General features: G+C 42.8%; 1 protein-coding gene across 8 annotated transcripts in view; it reads right to left on the reverse strand.

Moving 5' to 3' along the window:
• The window catches only part of Kcnk10 (potassium channel, subfamily K, member 10), a 148,782-nt gene that overhangs the window by 71,935 nt on the left and 56,496 nt on the right, over window positions 1-20,351 (reverse strand). For all 8 annotated transcript variants that reach the window (XM_030246941.1, XM_011244181.2, XM_006516257.3 and 5 more), the window contains one exon: window positions 17,132-17,466. In XM_030246941.1, the coding sequence (XP_030102801.1) occupies window positions 17,132-17,466 (335 nt within the window). The remainder of the gene's footprint in view (window positions 1-17,131; window positions 17,467-20,351) is intronic.

The raw sequence follows: 20,351 nt of genomic DNA on the forward strand, positions 1-20,351 counted from the left end.
AACCCAGGACACATAATCATCTGCTTCTCTCAGATTAGCTGAAGAAACCAACAGATTTGTGCCACACACATGGACACAGATAGCTAGGATGTGTTGTCCAAACCAGGATAATTCCAGAATGAAGACTGGATCTGTTTAAAAGAAAAAAATAAGTTGGAGCCACAGCTCAGTATAACCCAGCTCACAGACATTTTGCTAATAGCTTATATTCCATAGAACAAAAAGAAAGGGTGATATCTGAGGGAACACCCATAGCTCTGGGTCCAAGGTTCTTCATTCCTACAGGGCACCATCAGCAAAGGACCTGATGAACTGGATATTAGTCAGGGGTGAGGTGATATGGTGTGTGAGTATGGAGGGTGGCATCTTATGCATACTTAATGTGAGCGTGTGTTCAGCTGTGAATGGACGGAAGGCAAGCCGTGAGCTCTGTGAGAAAGGCTCTGCAAACCACATGCCTTACAGCCCCCAAACCCCCTCGGTGGTGCAAAGCCCCAACAGTGGGGTGGTTGCTCGCCCACACTCTTTCAGGAGAGAGGACGGATGAGCCTCAGGTGAGAAGCAGAAAGACGATATTAATTTGTTTGCAACAATCTTTCCTCCTTTCTCCTGCTTCCAAAGTACTTAGCCCATAAATATTTCATTGACTCGGCGGGGAGTACGCTGGGCTGGGGTTTGGGAAGCAGCAGAGCTTAGCTGCTTCAGAATATCAAACAACACTGAGAGGGGAGGAAGTCTGGAGCCATACTCAACTAGACACACTGCAAGGGTCAGAGGCCATGGGGCCTCAATACAGACAGGTAGAGAGTATGTTGGATATTATTGCGCAAATACAAATAAAGCCACAAATATTTGGACTGTGCAGAGTCACCCAGCTTTCTGAACCTGTTTTCCCATCTCTAAAATGAGGAAAGGTCATCTCTCTTGCAAAGGTGCTATGAAGGCTTTTGGAAAATGTATGCCACAGTTCAGCTAGAGAATTCTCATTCTCTATTAATAATGATAGGAATAACTTTTGAACTCCTATAAATGCACTTATTAACCCAGCCCTCACAAGAACTGACAGCCCTCACTGCAGTCCTCAGGGGACATAAGAGGCCGAGAATAATGAGATACTTGGGTCACAGCACGAATCTACTGGATGGCGAATCTACCCAATGATGCCATTAAATCCTCAATAAGAAGATCAGTGATCCAAACTCTGGGAAGATAGATCTGTCCATCCTGAGTTTGGGGTTTTGTTTGTTTGTTTATTTGTTTTTGTTTCTCACTATCTCAGATACTCAGTTCACCACATCTCTCTGTCCTACCAAGGCTGAGACATCTCAACTGCTTTGTGAGAGAATCAGGAAAATGGAAAGGAAGCTTTGGTCTCCTCCCACCCAGGCAGAGGGTCAGTAAAACACCAGGCCTGTGCTGGCCCGGGAGGGTTTGCCATAATCCAGAGGCCACCTAACTACACTGTTTCCAAATCCTGAACAACAGCACCTCCCAGTCTTCCCTCCAAAGAGACATCCTCAGAAAGACAAAGGGCGAAGTGCCTCCAGGGCTAGGGTGAACATCACCATGTTGCCATGGTGTTTGTTTCCTGCAGCTTTGAATATTCAGTTATGTGCAAATATTAGGCTTTCCTGGGATCCCAAGAGGCAGGTAACAGGCTTTCATCAGAACTTTATATCCTGGTCATAAATCTAAAGTGAAAGCCACCTGCAGAAGGGACAGGTGAGCAGAGGACCTATTTATAGAATTAGAGGCACAAGCCAGCATGCACATCCCTAACCCACGGTCTAAGGCAACCTAGACTTTCTCATGACCCCAAGTAAATCATTTGAACAATGGGGGAGTGGGCTCTAAAACTCAATTCATTAACAGATGACTATAATAACTAATTTAGCCAAATATTGTCATATTTAAATTCTTTCTAAGTTGTGCTATACGATAGAATAAAACTTCTCCCTTACCTGATTGTGTAGAATAAAATAAGCCACAATGAATGCACTAAGAACATGAAGAAAACAAGAATATATGTGTTAACATTGATATGATCAATAAACTCCCAGACTAGGTAAACGTTAGCCTTTCATCTCAGTTTGGACTCAGCCTCTGCGAACTGAATAACTAAATCTTCCAAGTTATGTTGAAAATCACCCTGATCCTGAGGACAATAGCTGATGAATGCTCCGTGGTTTCTATCATTCTAGACTATTTCTTTGAAGTAAGAGTCTATCCAATTGCTATGATAAAGGCGGTGGGTGGGGGGATCAGTAGACAGACAGACAGACAGACAAGGTGGCTCATCAGATTAAGGGCACATGCTGCTATACCTGACTGCCTGCATCTGACCCCTGGAGTCCACATAGTGAAAAGACAAGAGCCGAGTCTTAGAAATTGTCCTCTGCCGTCCACATAGGCACTGTGAAATGCATACCCCCCCCCACCCCTTCCACAAATACCCATTAAAGAAACAAATGTAATTAGGGTCGTAATAAAAATAGATTAAAGAAAGAATAAAATCGCTTACTAGTCTAGAAAAGCAGTCACAGAAGTTGCAGTTCATTGCAGTGTGAACTTACAGAAAGTACTAGAGAGAGTCTGAACGTGATAGATGATTAAAATGCTGCTAAAAGGGCTTCCTTGGTTTCACTGTACTTGACTCCATTGGCTTGACCCCTTATTGTTCAACTTTAACCCCAAATTCATGTTATGCTCCAAGCCCAGTAAAGGATGAGTCCACACATACTACCGGCATATCTCTGATAAGTACAGTTTGATTAAGGTGGAAACAAGGAAGTTGGGACAATCAGAGACCCTCAGAAGAAAGTTCTAGAATCCTTTAAAAGTAACACTAGTCGCTGGCATTTGCAATATGTGAGACTCATTTGTTCTCACCAAAATCCTGGATCGCAGGTGGAACTATTCTCAATGAGGATATTCTCAAATGAGATAACAAAAAACCAGAAGTGGTTTGTTCGGGCTTATAGTAATTGATAAGAGGCAGACCAAAGATGGCTTAAAGCCTTTAGCATTAGCCTTCTCCTGTCTTCTGCTCTTTCACTGTCCACAATGACACAGACGACTCAGAACTTACATGACTGCCCCATTTTAAAGGAGTCTAAAGGCAGCCTTCACTTGCTCAGTGGTCATCCTGAACCCACATAGTTTTCACCTCTTCTCCTCATTTCCATTAAGTGGAAATAAATGTTCTCAACATGGACTGAAAAGCTATTCTTAATGGTAGTACTTGTCCCCCCTGGCTTTTAAACAGAACAAACAGGCCTAGTCCTAACACCTGTGTTCAGACACAAAGCCATATTGCTGTAGAAGCTGGCTAGCAACCAATCATTGCTGTCTACACTAGACTTATGGGTGTGTGGCCCCCATGAGTCTCAGGGGTCCTGAAAGCCGAATTTAAGACTCTCTCTTTCCATGAATGTGAGTCTGTGTGCTTCCTAGTCTTTTTGAACCCATCACATTGGACATCATCCAAGACAAGCCTGTCTCCTCAACTCAGGAATAGAGCATTGTGGTTTTTAATATATAATATATATATATATATATATATATATATATATATATATAATATATATATATATATATATATATATATATATATAGGCATATGTATGTATGTATGTATATAAATACTATATATATAAAGGCACATATGTATGTATGTATGTATGTATGTATGTATGTATGTATGTATGTATATGCAAGGTTTCTAGAGCCACACGGTCTTGTCTGCATCTCAGTTATGCCTTTGGCCAAAGCCTGAGCAACTCTCTATCCCCCGGTTGCTTACCTCTGAGGAGGGTCATGGAGAGTAGATGAGGCACACTGGAGCAGCGAGCACTCTGTCTACGGGAGCTGACCGTATGGTCTGTACCTGCTGAAGGCTCTTAAAGGGCAGGAAGTATTTGCCTCACACTTTCACTTCAGATATTTTTCTAGAATTGCTAAAGTCTAACATGGTACCAGCTTCATGCCAACTAGTCAATTATTAGTTATCAAATGAATAGTGTGGGTTAGAAAGAAGAACTGTACAAACCACCATCAAAAATTCCACAATATATACAGCAACTCTTTAAACAAAGCCAACAACGGGCACATTCGGGTAGAAGTGCAGACTCGCTAGCATTTATTTCTGGGTTCCGGCATTGTTTCTCTGAGAGTGTTGGGGTTTTGTTTTTCGAGCACCGAATCCTTGTTTGCTAATTCATTTCCCAAGGCCTTGCCAGTTTCCATTAGCTCTTTAATGTCTGGCTCAAACGCTTGAGATCCTTTCCCCAAAACATTGACAGAGCCCACAGCCCTGGAGGGAGAAGCAATAATAACGAAGTGGAAGCCTGCAGAGGCAGGCCACGGGCTGCAGGCCTGATCTTGCACATGCTGAAGAATCCTCTGTGTGACTGAGTGGCTGACGAAAGGCCAACCCCTCTCACTGCCAATCACCAGCCAGGAAGAATGATGTCACCCCTCAGAGCTGTGTCCCTGGGCACTAAGAACCTAAATGTTACTGTCAGAGTTCACCTGCTGACAAGACTGATGGATAAAAACAGCCTAGGGTTGGGGGGGGAGGACTCTGGAATCACAGCCTGATGTATGAATATCTCAGAAGCCATGTGTATGGTGGTTTGAAAATGATGGCCCCTGTTGGCTCATAGGGAGTGGCATTATTAGGATGCATGGCCTAGTTGGCATTGCTGTGGCCTTATTAGAGGAAATGTGTTACTGGAGGTGGGGGTGGGCTTTGAGGTTTCAGATGCTCAAGCCAGGCCCAGTATCACTCTCTCTTCCTGCTGCCTGAGACACTCCTTCTCCTGCACCGTGTCTGCTCCTGCCACCATGCTTCCTGCCATGATGATAGTGAGCTAAGCCACTAACTGTAAGCCAGCCCCGATTGAATGCTTTCTTATAAGAATTGCCATGGTCATGATGTCTCTTCATAGCTATAGAAATCCTTAATGAAGACACTGTGCTTTTCTTACTATGCTTCCTAAACACATGGAGACACAGGGGACAGCAGAGACCAAGGGACTCTGTTCACTCACAGCCAGGACAGAAACATCATCGGGAGAAGCAGTGTTCACAACTAGGCCAGAATTGAAGGACTTGTAGTTCCTAGCAACCAAAGAAATTTCTGGAGCCAGAGACTCAAACTTAGTAGCAAAATGTTTGCCTAGTTTGTTCAAGTCCCTAAATAAAATACCTAGTACAACAAAAATATATAAAATTTTAAGAGAAGAGTTTTTTGGCCAGGCATGGTAGCACAAGTTTAGTCACTGCCCTGGGGAGATGGAGGGTCTTGGTTTCCTTGCTCATCCTCATTTTACTTACAAATACTTGCATGATAATATTCATGTCTTGTCTCTCCCTTTGTCCATAAATAGAACTTGTTTAAAGCCAGGATGCTTTGAAAGAGGTGAATAATAGTCAAGAGGTCCCACAGAAGCACAGAACGGGAATGGTAGGTCATCTCACTTATAAACCCCAAATGTGCAAAGACCTCACTTGTCTGATTCACCACAAAGACCTCACGTATCTCTGATTCGCCGTCCAATCCCCAGGATCTGGGATCACGTCTGGCACACAGTGGACCATCAACACAGTCACTAAATGGATGAGTCCGTGAGTGGCTGAGGTGTTAGCAGAAGAAAAATGGCAACCCCTACAGCCTTAAAAAATGATCAAGAACCATGCAATTACCCCACATTTGATTCTGAAGGAAAGTCTGTGTCGCCTCTACCTCATCCCACCTTCAGAACAGCAGCTACAGTCATCCGGACCAAATCGCCCACAGCCTAGAATCCGGTTCCCTCGTGCAGCTGCCCACATCGTAAAGTCAATGCTCTTGGACGAAAGCATGGTGGGATCAAGCCCAAGAAGCATAATTCATATCAGAAATCAACAGGACGGCCCCAGATCCTTGTCATAGACACTGCGGTCAGGAAGGTTACAAAATCATGAGGGAGGAAGGACACCCTTGCGCATGTCCAAGGGCAAGCTTCCGAGTCCCACAAAGCAGCCATTTGTGTGTGAGATATTCCCCATAGTGAGGCGATATAGCTCTTGATCATGTACATGTACACCACTGGCCCATTGTGCCCTGCCAAAGCAGGGACCTAATTAAAAGAGCATGACTCTAAAGTTTAAAGGGCAGGATTTAAGTCTCCCTTGAATCTCTTCTCATCCTGCTGCTACAGAGGTACAAGAACATTAGTTACCCTTTGTAAAATAGGACGGTGAAGATGGTCACCTATATGGGCATGGGAAGAGCCATGTGAAGCCCAGATATTACTGTAAGATATATAGATGTAGATATAGATGTAGATATAGATTATAATATAATATATATACTATATCTCACAGTACTAGTACATACATACACACACACACTCACACTAACACTCATTTATACAATTAATACTCAAGAGAAGTGTCAAATAGCATTCATCAAATACTGTTCAAGACCTGGGTTCTGGGTAAAGCACCTAAGACTCCATTTAGAAATGTTTAAAATCTGTAAGCGGTCAAAAGGGGGCTGGGAGATGGCTCCGTTGATAAGAGTACCTGCTGTTCTTCCAGAGGACCCAAGTTGGGTACCCAGCAAACACTTACAGACTCACAACCTCCTGTTACTTCAGGTCCAAGGGATCCAAATCCCTCCTTTGTTCCCCTCAAGTAAACACACACACACACACACACACACACACACACACACACACATGCATGAGAAAAAGAAAACATAAAGTGAAATCCAGTAAGAAAGTTCCTGTTTGCCTAGAATATCCCTGGCCCAGTCATGAAGGCCATGACAAGAAGCATCAAGATAGGAATAGACCCTACCACATACTCCATCATAGTCTGGACCAGGCCCATGTTGGGCAAATGGAAATTATGGGATTCTTCAGATAGAAAGACTGCCACAAACAGAAGGTGCCAATGTTAAGGTCAAGAGAGTTCTAAGAATTTATGCAACTTATTTTAGGCAGCAGTGAAGTGTGTGTATCAAAAAAAAAAAAAAGTTGACTTTCGGGCAATGAGGCAGCCTGCTTATCCTTACTCTGCTAGAGTGAGACCAAGCTACCTCCAAAAATGCTTTCTAATGAGGACAGAATAAATCCTTGTGACATCCAGGCATTTAGAATAAAAACTGTCGATGTCCTCTCTGGTAGGCACCTTATGTAACAAGCAGCCTTCTCCTATAAAATACTTCCCCTTAGGAATGCGTACCTACCAGAAGAAAGAGCTGCGAAGTGGCCACATGAGATCCACTGAGGACATTCAAAGCCACAAAACACCCAACAACACAAACCCTGACAAACGACAGAAACAAATCATCGTCCCCACAGCTTATTCATCTTTCCTTCCCCTGTCAGTCACTGCAGCCTCCTCAGGATTTTATGCTTCCTGGATTGCAGAGGACAGATGTTTGATGGCTTTCACCTAAATTAGTCAGTGCAGACACGTCTGGTGCAATTGCACTGGGAACAGGAAGATAAGCAATGATGACACCCGAGAGCATCGGGGGTAAAGACATTCTCAGGACAACGTCTGAGAATGTCTTTACCCCGTCTATTTATTTCACGTCTATGGAAGCCCAAGTTCAAAAACACATATAAGTTACCTCACTCCACAGCGAAAGAAACACATGAGCACAGTTACCTTTGGTCATTTCATTCAGTCCTTGCAAGTCACACCGGAGAAGCAAGACCATTGGTCAGGTCAGGGACAGCGGTTTCTGAGTGCCAATAGCATTCAGGTTCTCTCCAGACATGTATCACCTTCGGCATTCTCTGGAATCCCTGTGAAGACTGACTACTCCCTTGACAATGAGGAGGAGTCTGAGGTTCAGTGGGTAAAAGGGCAAATCCACCCGCTTCTAACCCTCCTACCCTTTGCCCTCCTTTGTACTATACATGATGTTCTAAGATCTCCCTACTGGTCTTCCAACTTCTCATTTCTCCAACTCATCTTATTCTTTGAGAAAAGATTGGTTTTCCTAGCTACCGTGTCATCACTTCCTATAGTATAAAATCCAAACTCCTCTGCAAATCTGAGAGGGGCCAATCCAGATTACCCCATTTTTCCTAACTTGTCTCCCCTCGCCCCTTCCCATCCATTTCAGTTCAAACAGCTGACCACTGTGGTGTTCAATCCAGTCACTGAGATGTTCTTCAGTGTCTAACCTATGGTCTACCTAATGAACCTCCCCATTGGTGGAAGGTATGAGATAATGCCAGAAGACTGCCTGGCAACAAACCTCTGTATCTCTCACTTACTACCCAGGTAACCCTGAGCATAGAACTCCCCCCTTTCGCCCCCATGTCCTGTTTCCTCATCTGTATGGGAGCACCAAAGATAGCCTTGCTGGGATGATAGTTGTGGGGGTGAGGGGAGATAAATACCCATAAATCATGCCTAGATATATGATTCCCTAGCCGCTTTGGGAACATTTTTCAAATAGCTCCAATCCAGAGAATCCAAATTATTGATTACATACTTCTTCCTCTATGGCTTTCCAATGTACTTGTCATTAAACTAGACTATCCCTGATGAGGAATTATTAAGGTATTTAGTGGTCTTCCTGGCCTCTACCCATTAGATATCTATAGTACCTCTGCTGTGTGGTAACCAAAAATGTTGCCACGTACAGTTAAATGTTACCACAGAGGCATCCCCCTCCTCCATGCCTCCTTCGGGAAACACTGCTTTAGCTTACGGATACAGCCCAGTGCTGGATCATTTCTCTGCCATGTGGTGGATCCTGGGTTCGATCTATCAGTTCCAATACTGCCCCCTAAAGGAACAACTGCTTGAAGTTCCATGAGAGAAACACAGATGCACCCATCACTAGCCACCTCTGATCACTCATTGTGCACCACAGTCTAAACCCTGCCTGATGGATTGTTGCTTTTAGCCTTCTAGCACTCAAGGGGCAGATTTTTTATTTTGCTGACAATAAAAATTAGAGCACAGGGAGGCTAGGGACTTACTGAAGTTGTGTCTCATCCTGTCTAACTCCAGCACCTAACTCATAACCTGTTTGCGGAGGAGTTTTGTAGCAATTCCAAGACTAAGTGTATAGATGGACGCGTGTGTTGACGGAGTGAGGGATGAGCCATCTCCTCCATCACAGCTGATGATTTCTGCCTCCAGAGGACAGTGAACTGTCAGTCTCTCAGGGGTCTCACGCTATCGAGGTGATTCAATTTATCATAAAATCCATCTCCAGCTTTGGTTCTTCCAAGCTATCTGGGCATTTTTGTCAGAATAGTGCTGTTTTGAGAATTCTATATTTGATCTCAGTAATCCAAACCACACCTTCCATCTTTGTTTCATGACAGTGTCATGCACTCTGACCAGGAAATCTAATTTTCTCTCCACTGGTCACTCCTTCCGGACTATAGTGAGATGCAATAATATCGTTTTTCCAACAGATCACACAATTCACAGAAAACCCTTGCTCAAGGAAAGCCACTTTTAAACATGACACTTGTTAGAAGCCCTGTCCCTGGTGCTGTGCGGAGACAGTGTACAGCTATCCACAAGGGCGAATGCTTGCGTGCACATGAAGCATCAATACTTGAAGGACAAACGCAATCCCCTGATGCTTGATTGGCACCTACGTAGTGATTTAAGCTACTTAACATGTATCCTAATAAAGACTGTACATAGACATGAGAATAAACACCTAAGCCATAGTACACAGATATCAGAAAATATCCCAGGTCTAAGTAATACTCAGTGAGTGCAGAGAGAAGAAACAGAAAATACTTGCTGTTAGATGCAAGGCACTGCAGTAGGTTTTTTGGGTTTGTTTTGTTTTGTTTTGTTTGTTTTGTTTTTTTTCTAAATGATGGGAAGATTGAATACAGGCAGGTATTTGATGGAGAGAATCAAGTTCACCATAGAACAACTGTGGGTTCAATGGGTGAGGCAGGTTAATACCCATGACTTTGAGTCCCAGATGACTCCGACACTTTAGAGCTTAGGAAGTTCCTCTGTCTCTTTTAGAATGTGTCTCTTCATTTAACAAGTGAGGATAATAACTTAGAATACTGTGCCTCATCACCATGAAAAGTACCTGAGGGAGTTACCTTAAAAGAAAAAAAAAACTGTTATTTTGGCCACAGTGTGGGGGTTTTCAGCCATGGTTGCATGGTCCCACTACTAGGAGCAGAACAGCATAAGAAGAGCCATGTAGTGGAACAAAGCTACTCATCTTATGGTTGCTAGGAAACTGGAAGGCAAGACATTAAGAGCTCGCCTAGACAAGCAGGCCTCACTCAACCTGCTCCTTCCAACTAGTTCTTGCCCCTTAGTTTCCACCACCTCCTGATAATGGCATCAAGGTATGAATCCATCAATGGAGCCAGCCACTGATGAGATCGGGTCCTCGCTGTGCAGTCACTCTGAAAAGAAGCTCTCCAGACGTCAGCCACACCTTCAGCTGTTGAGACTCTGAGGAACCACCACCTAAGCCAAGGCACACATCATGCAGAAGGCCGAATGATGTAATGCATGCAAAATGCCCACTTGTCTACAGCACCTTGTCGATGATGATCACGCCATCTTAGGTGTGTACACACCTCATGCCTCAGAGGATCCGTAGAGGTAAACAAACCACGGCCCAGTCTCACTCATACACAGAATGTAAGAGTTGGTCTCAGGGGTGGGAGAATAGCTTGCTTGGTAAAATGAGTTCCACACCCAGAATCCATGAAAAAAAAAAAAAACAAGCAAACAAACAAATCAGACAAGGTGGTATACACTTGTCATCTCAGCCCTGAGGGGCAGAGATAAGAAAAATCCCTGGACTCACTGGCCAGCCAGCCACGCCCTCTTGGCTAGTTCCAGTCTAGTGAAAGAGCTCAACAACCAACAAGGCTCCTGAAAAATGACAACAAATGTTGACCTCTGGCTTCTAAATATATGTGCACGAATGCACACAAGCATATATATGCACATACAGAAATCATACACCCATACACACACACACACACACAAAAGTTGATCCCACAGTGGGAGACTTCAACACACCACTTTCACCAATGGACAGATCATGGAAACAGAAACTAAACAGGGACACAGTGAAACTAACAGAAGTGATGAAACAAATGGACTTAACAGATATCTACAGAACATTTTATCCTAAAACAAAAGGATATACCTTCTTCTCAGCACCTCATGGTACCTTCTCTAAAATTGACCACATAATTGGTCACAAAACAAGCCTCAACATATACAAAAATATTGAAATTGTCCCATGCATCCTATCAGATCACCATGGACTAAGGCTGATCTTTAATAACAAAATAAATAATAGAAAGCCAATATTCACGTGGAAACTGAACAACACTCTTCTCAATGATACCTTGGTCAAGGAAGGAATAAAGAAAGAAATTAAGGACTTTTTGGAGTTTAATGAAAATGAAGCCACAACATTCCCAAACTTATGGGACACAATGAAAGCATTCCTAAGAGGAAAACTCATAGCTATGAGTGCCTCCAAAAAGAAACTAGAGAGAGCACACATTAGCAGCTTGACAACACACCTAAAAGCTCTAGAACAAAAGGAAGCAAATTCACCCAAGAGGAGTAGAAGGCAGGAAATAATCAAACTCAGGGGTGAAATCAACCAAGTGGAAACAAGAAGAACTATTCAAAGAATCAACCAATCAAGGAGCTGGTTCTTTGAGAAAATCAACAAGATAGATAAACCCTTAGCCAGACTCACTAGAGGGCACAGGGAAAGCATCCTAATTAACAAAATCAGAAATGAAAAGGGAGACATAACAACAGATCCTGAAGAAATCCAAAACACCATCAGATCCTTCTACAAAAGGCTATACTCAACAAAACTGGAAAACCTGGATGAAATGGACAAGTTTCTAGACAGATACCAGGTACCAAAGCTAAATCAAGATCAGGTTAATGATCTCAACAGTCCTATATCCCCTAAAGAAATAGAAGCAGTCATTAATAGTCTCCCAGCCAAAAAAAGCCCAGAACCAGACGGGTTTAGTGCAGAGTTCTATCAGACCTTCAAAGAAGACCTAATTCCAGTTCTTCACAAACTATTCCACAAAATAGAAACGGAAGGTACTCTACCCAACTCATTCTATGAAGCCACAATTACTCTGATACCTAAACCACAAAAAGACCCAACAAAGATAGAGAACTTCAGACCAATTTCCCTTATGAATATCAATGCAAAAATCCTCAATAAAGTTCTTGCTAACCGAATCCAAGAACACATCAAAACAATCATCCATCCTGACCAAGTAGGTTTCATCCCAGGGATGCAGGGATGGTTCAATATACGGAAATCCATCAATGTAATCCAGTATATAAACAAACTCAAAGACAAAAACCACATGATCGTCTCGTTAGATGCTGAGAAAGCATTTGACAAAATCCAACATCCATTCATGATAAAAGTCTTGGAAAGATCAGGAATTCAAGGCCCATACCTAAAGATGATAAAAGCAATCTACAGCAAACCAATAGCCAACATCAAAGTAAATGGTGAGAAGCTGGAAGCAATCCCACTAAAATCAGGGACTAGACAAGGCTGTCCACTCTCGCCCTACCTATTCAACATTATACTTGAAGTCCTAGCCAGAGCAATTAGACAACAAAAGGAGATCAAGGGGATACAAATTGGAAAGGAAGAAGTCAAAATATCACTTTTTGCAGATGATATGATAGTATATATAAGTGACCCTAAAAATTCCACCAGAGAACTCCTAAACCTGATAAACAGCTTCAGTGAAGTAGCTGGATATAAAATTAACTCAAACAAGTCAATGGCCTTTCTGTACGCAAAGGATAAACAGTCTGAGAAAGAAATTAGGGAAACAACACCCTTCTCAATAGTCACAAATAATATAAAATACCTTGGCGTGACTCTAACTAAGGAAGTGAAAGATCTGTATGATAAGAACTTCAAGTCTCTAAAGAAAGACATTAAAGAAGATCTCAGAAGATGGAAAGATCTCCCATGCTCATGGATTGGCAGGATCAACATTGTAAAAATGGCCATCTTGCCAAAAGCAATCTACAGATTCAATGCAATCCCCATCAAAATTCCAACTCAATTCTTCAACAAATTAGAAAGGGCAATCAGCAGATTCATCTGGAATAACAAAAAAACGAGGATAGCAAAAACTCTTCTCAAGGATAAAAGAACCTCTGGTGGAATCACCATGCCGGACCTAAAACTGTACTACAGAGCAATTGTGATCAAAACTGCATGGTACTGGTATAGTGACAGACAAGTAGACCAATGGAACAGAATTGAAGACCCAGAGATGAATCCACACATCTATGGTCACTTGATCTTTGACAAGGGAGCTAAAACCATCCAGTGGAAAAAAGACAGCATTTTCAACAAATGGTGCTGGCACAACTGGCGGTTATCATGTAGAAGAATGCGAATTGATCCATTTCTATCTCCTTGTACTAAGGTCAAATCTAAGTGGATTAAGGAACTCCACATAAAACCAGAGACACTGAAACTTATAGAGGAGAAAGTAGGGAAAAGCCTCGAAGATATGGGTACAGGGGAAAAATTCCTGAATAGAACAGCAATGGCTTGTGCTGTAAGATCAAGAATCGATAAATGGGACCTCATAAAATTGCAAAGCTTCTGTAAAGCAAAAGACACCGTCAATAAGACAAAAAGGCCACCAACAGATTGGGAAAGGATCTTTACCTATCCCAAATCGGATAGGGGACTAATATCCAATATATATAAAGAACTCAAGAAGGTGGACTCCAGAAAATCAAATAACCCCATTAAAAATGGGGCTCAGAGCTGAACAAAGAATTCTCACCTGAGGAATACCGAATGGCAGAGAAGCACCTGAAAAAATGTTCAACATCCTTAATCATCAGGGAAATGCAAATCAAAACAACCCTGAGATTCCACTTCACTCCAGTCAGAATGGCTAAGATCAAAAGCTCAGGTGACAGCAGATGCTGGCGAGGATGTGGAGAAAGGGGAACACTCCTCCATTGTTGGTGGGATTGCAAGCTTGTACAACCACTCTGGAAATCAGTCTGGCGGTTCCTCAGAAAATTGGACATAGTACTACCGGAGGATCCAGCAATACCTCTCCTGGGCATATATCCAGAAGATGTCCCAACCGGTAAGAAGAACACATGCTCCACTATGTTCATAGCAGCCTTGTTTATAATAGCCAGAAGCTGGAAAGAACCCAGATGCCCCTCAACAGAGGACTGGATACAGAAAATGTGGTACATTTACACAATGGAATACTATTCAGCTATTTAAAAAAATGAATTTATGAAATTCCTAGGCAAATGGATGGACCTGGAGGGTATCATCCTGAGTGAAGTAACCCAATCACAAAGGAATTCTCACAATATGTACTCACTGATAAGTGGATATTAGCCCAGAAACTTAGGATACCCAAGATATAAGATACAACTTGCCAAACGCATCAAATTCAAGAAGAACGAAGACCAAAGTGTGGACACTTTACCCTTTCTTAGAAATGGGAAAAAAACACCCATAGAAGGAGTTACAGAGACAAAATTTGGAGCTGTGACGAAAGGATGGACCATCTAGTGATTGCCATATGCAGGGATCCATCCCATAATCAGCTTCCAAATGCTGACACCATTGCATACACTAGCAAGATTTTGCTGAAAGGACCCAGATATAGCTCTCTCTTGTGAGACTATGCCGGGGCCTAGCAAACACAGAAGTGGATGATCACAGTCAGCTATTGGATGGGTCACACGGCCCCCAATGGAGGAGCTAGAGAAATTACCCAAGGAGCTAAAGGGAACTGCAACCCTATAGGTGGAACAACAATATGAACTAACCAGTGCCCAGGAGCTCTTGTCTTTAGCTGCATGTGTATCAAAAGATGGCCTAGTCGGCCATCACTGCAAAGAGAGGCCCATTGGACTTGCAAACTTTATATGCCCCAGTATTGGGGAACGCCAGGGCCAAAAAGGGGGAGTGGGTGGGTAGGGGATTGGGGGGGGTGGGTATGGGGGACCTTTGGGATAGCATTGAAAATGTAAACAAGGAAAATACCTAATTAAAAAAAAAGAATAACAAATATTTAAGAAGATAAATACATTTACCCAGATTTGAACATTCTGCAGAATATTGTTCGGTTAACTTATATATGGTTTTATAGATTAATTAAAGTAAATTCATATAAAAAGCAAACAAAATAAAACTGAGTGAGTTCTGTAAAGTCCCAGGCTAACAGCATCACCAGACTGAGGGCCCACATGTTCTTCCACACTTCATTTGTGCCTCTGAGTCCTTTCATGGAGTAGAGAGTCAAAGTCTGGGCAATAAAACAATACTTAATTATTGGTCGGTGTCTGAATAAGCTCTGCTATCTTAAGGTATCAGCAATGTTTCAGATGTGCTTTGACATTTCCCAAAGTATTTAGCTATGAGGAAATAATCAGACACAAAGCAACATATAGACCATGTATAAACGCAGCAAGCCACGTTCCCTTTCTTCATGGATTCACTGTCTAAAGAAGAAACTTAGCATGGCTTAGAGTCTAAATTTTAGACTCAAAACAGCTCATCTTTCAGGCTATGACATTCACTGCAGTTGAATATAAGGTCCTCACCACATACCACAGCATGTGTAAATATAATTATACTTTTACTTAAATATATTCCACAGTTATTTCTCTCATTTTATCTGGTGTAGATGGTCTCAGATTCTACATTAATTTGTACAACATGCTTCTAACACAGATTTGGCAGGTTTTTTTTTTCTTCACAAAAGGCAGAGTTAAAAAGTCAAAGATATCCAAAGAAATGAATTATTATAAAAAGAGTGGCATAAAACACTGCCCTTGTACTTTAAAGTTTTATTTTTTAGTAAGACCTGAAGAAAAGCAGTATGGGATCTCATTTATTCAGAGAAGGGAGCTTGATTTCCAACTTATTTAAGAAGGGAGCCACACTGTCAAGACAAGAAGTTAAAGGCTGGTTACCCTGAGGATGGAAAATCCTATATAGCCCCTGAACTCCCTTGCCCTATCTGTATCATTGGAAATAAATGAATAGGCTAGTCTAGCTTTGTGAACACTATGCAATCCTGAGATGTGTCATCTATCAGAATTCTAAGCCCTGGACCCCAGAGCCAGAGGGAATTATGCAAGCCATCTTCTTTTAACCCTCTCCTTCCAAACCTTGGAAACTCAGAAACACAGGGGTAGAGGACTCATCCTTGTGTCCGTGAGTATTACTGCCTCCTGCTCCGTCTTTCTAGCTCAAGAGGCCGCCTGAAGAGGAGCCCTAACTTCAACTTCTGAAGCATCTCATCTCCTTCACTTCCGAGGTCGGAGTCCTACAGCAGGCTCTCAACCGCTTCCCTCTCCTCCTCCAGCCTACTCCTTTGCCATCCCCGTCCACCTGTGGCAAGCCCACCCCTACCTCTGTCGATGCTGGCTACCGTCCTCTGGTGGCATCCCACGTTCTCTACCTCCATGTTCTTGTGGCTTTCTTCCACTGATATTCAGAGAATACAAAGGTCTTAACACAGTGTCTGGCATGTGGTTTTAAAAATAACCAGTTTGGTGACTACTGTTGCTGTGATATTTATTATTTCTCCCCCATAAATGCACTCAGCAACTCTCTCAAGGATCCACAAATACCTTCTTCATCTACATATCTGCTGACTGTTTCTCTCTCATATTCCTTGACTCCGAACTGCTTAATACACCCGTGCTTATTCACACGTCTCCCTTCCCTTGTTTTAGGGACCACCCTGCTGTCCCAGCTCTCTCCTAGAGACCTCAGACTAGAGGTAATCAACATGTATTGGTGTTCTTGAATCTGAAAAATCTAAACTCAGTTTTGCCTGCTGCCATGTCTGTCCACCAGATCTGAAAACACGGGATACATAGTGCAGCCTAGTCACAGTTCATGGTCCCTCTTCCCCCACATTGGCACACCCCTCAATTGCTGGCTTCTGTGAAATATCACACATGTGACGTTTCCAGAAAAGACTTCCCTGATCGCCAAAGACAAAACTCAGTGACCCACAACAGCAACATCCACCCCATCATGCCCCCCCCCAAAGGCTGCTGCATGCTAGACAGACTCCAAACTCACCTGAATCAGTGTCTCTAGTTCCTGGGGACTCACACAGATGTGATCTCTCAAGAATTCTGCCTTCTCCAAGGCGATTGTGTTCTTCTGACTGCTCTCGAAGGGCTGTTCCAAGGCCCGGAAGACAAGGCCACCAGTGACGAGGTAGACCACGACCACCACGAAGATGGCAACCACTGTTTTCCACTTCATAACTGTTTGCAGGCCTCCCTGGGAGGCGCCTTCCATCCTGGCTACCACCGTGGCTCGAGAGGAAATGGAGAGTCGAGGAACAGGGTGATGCCCGTTAGTGGCACTCTTGGGCTGGCACACTGGTGGGGCTGCTGCAGGCACGGCCACTGAGGAAGCAGGTGGAGAAGAGGAGAGAAGAGAGGAGAATTCATTTATAAAAACATAACACCAAACTCATCAGAAACAAAGAACAGATGTCTTCCTTCAGCCGCCTTTCCAAATGTGAGAAGGCAAAGCTGGTTCACCAAGCCTGCAGCTGGGGAATTTTAGTAGTGGTTAAGTATCTGATTTTTGTTGTTGTTGTTGTTGTTTTAATGAGTTCTTAAAAGGGAGCATCAGGAGTCCTAATTCTACAGGAAAGAGTATCGGTTGAGTTTAAAACACTTATATTTTCCTACAAGGATCCAAACTGTAAAGCTATCCATATTTATTTATACCTCATCTTTTCCCTCAGCTCCCATGTTCAAACAGGTACAAACCACCATTTTTGAAAAACAAGCTTATCATTCCAACCAAAGAAAAAGAAACAGAAAAAGAATACACCGCTATTCTGTCCCAGAACAGAAGCAAAGACCAAATGGACAATAAAAACCCATCTTGAAAACTGGGGAGAGGTGCAGCAGCCCACATCTGTGACCCTAACACTGAGGGGTGGAGACAAGAAGATGCCAGGGGTTTGTTGGTCAACAGAAATGAGAAATTGTTGAGGTTTGATCTTTTGATATGTATTGTGGTTATAAGTACTGGCCCCCAAAGCCTGGGTGTTCCCAGGATGAGAGTCTGCAAGTACCCAAGTTTAACTATGTAACTATGTAACAAGTACCCAAGTATAACTATGTAACAAGTACCCAAGTATAACTATGTTACTATGTAACAAGTACCCAGAATAACTATGTAACAAGTACCCAAGTATAACTATGTAACCTTGCCCCACAAGTTATCCCTGATTGGTGAAGACAAGAGAGAAGATAGGGTCCACCTTGAGGGTTGGAGGGATCATGAGGAGGGAAAAGGTGGAGAGATGAAAAGGAGCCATGGGTTAGGAGTCAAGAAAGCATGGTCATGAGGGCTGACTAATTGGAGTTAAGAGCAGCCCAGATAAAATATGGTAAGTAATTAGTTCTAATAAAGGCTTATTATAAATATAAAGGTTGTGTTGTCTTTTATAAGCGAACTAAATGGTCAAGGCAGGGTAGAAACCCCAGATTAGGGTTAAATTTTTCTACAACACTGTCTCTAAAACATAAGGTGGAGAACGGTAGGACATACCTAACACTGACATCTGACCTCCACACACGCACGTGAGCATACAGGCACTGGCACACACACACACACATAGGCACACATTGCATTTGCCACATGCAAATAAATCCACATACAAACACATACATACACTCCCCACCCCACAGCCACACACACACACACACACACACACACACAGAGAGAGAGAGAGAGAGAGAGAGAGAGAGAGAGAGAGAGAGAGAGAGATACAGAGCTAGAAGCCTGTCACAAAATGAAGCAAAGAAGCTGGTCCCTTGCTGAGGAAGAAGGGTCAAAGATCAGACATGGTAAAGAGGCTTGGGACATCAGGAGAGAGTTAGCTATAATTGAAGAAGGAAGCAAGAGTGATGGCTTATGTCAATTAGCCCTCTTGCCTGAAAAAATAATAAGGATAAAATAGATCCCAAGTGCATTGCCTAATAGAAAATGCAATGGCCTTGGTGTAACCACCGCTGGGCTATTAGCAACTGAATTTTTTTTCCTCCGATTGTCATCCAATAAGAAGCCACTGGAAATGAATTTTCCCCTGGTGCTCAGAACACAGAATTCGTTAAGATTCCCTAGTTTTCTATAAAGGCAATTTCATTACCTTAGAAATAAACACATTAAGCTGGCAGTTTGTCTGCCAGAGCAGGAGGTTGGAGGTAGTGCCATGTACTACAGATATCTGTCTTGTGCAGCATTGAGCAACCAAGGCACTTGGCTCTGTTCGTGCCTTTATTATCCTGATTCTCATTATGCCCTGCTTGGGCAGCACCCTGGCTGTGGTGTAAATACAGTCTTAGCACACACGTGCAGCAAATCATACTGCCCCAGTGAGGCTAAGCTGCTCCGACTCTGTACTGGGGCTGTCAAGGGGATTGTGTCCCGTCATTCTTCCTTGAAAACAGGCCTGATCTTGACCACACCTGGCTAGGGGGCTGGCACTTAGAAAAAAAAAATCTGTCTATGAATATATGTTTTTATAGGCCCTAGAAATCAGTCTTTCTCTTTGAAATCAGAATGGCCATCCATCTTTGACTCTATATTACTGTTCAGCATTCATTCAATAATAAATTCTTCTTGGACTTAATGTGCATACAAAATTCTGTCTGGTCTCCAAACAGTCTATAAATTACAATCATTCAATCCTATTAGGTGTTGTGTTCTTTGATGTCTCTCTAAAGACATTAAACTCGAGTTCTCAGTTGCCTATGTAGACATTGAGGAGAGGTTTTTTTGTCTAGGATAGCTTTTCTTTAACACTGCCCGACCTTCTCATCCATTCTGCCTCTGCATCCATGGCTACCAGACTCATCTGGCCATCGTTATGTCTTCTCTAGACCAACCTAGCAGCCTCCTAAGTCACTTTCCTATTTCCACTTCTACCCAGTTCTGGTCCATTAATCTTGAGTTAAATTTTACCTCTGAAAGCATCTCTTCCCATCCCCAGGGTTAACAGGAAAAAAAAGCCTCCAAAGATACCCACAGCTTAGCTCTAGCACCTGTCCAAACACTACCTTCCATAGTAATATGTGATTAAAGATCCAAGGGTGAGGAGGTTGTCCTAGACTGTGGCTGTCATCACAAGACCACGTGATAGTAATACACGTGGAGATAAAGGCAAAGGCAGAGCCGAGAATTGTGTAACTGTGGGTTGAGCAATATGGTCCCACTAGAAAATGGTTTTCCCCCTAAGCCTCCAAAAGAAACCAATTAATTATAGATTGCT

Source organism: Mus musculus, chromosome 12 (genome assembly GCF_000001635.26).
Source record: "Mus musculus strain C57BL/6J chromosome 12, GRCm38.p6 C57BL/6J".
Taxonomy (NCBI): domain Eukaryota; kingdom Metazoa; phylum Chordata; class Mammalia; order Rodentia; family Muridae; genus Mus; species Mus musculus.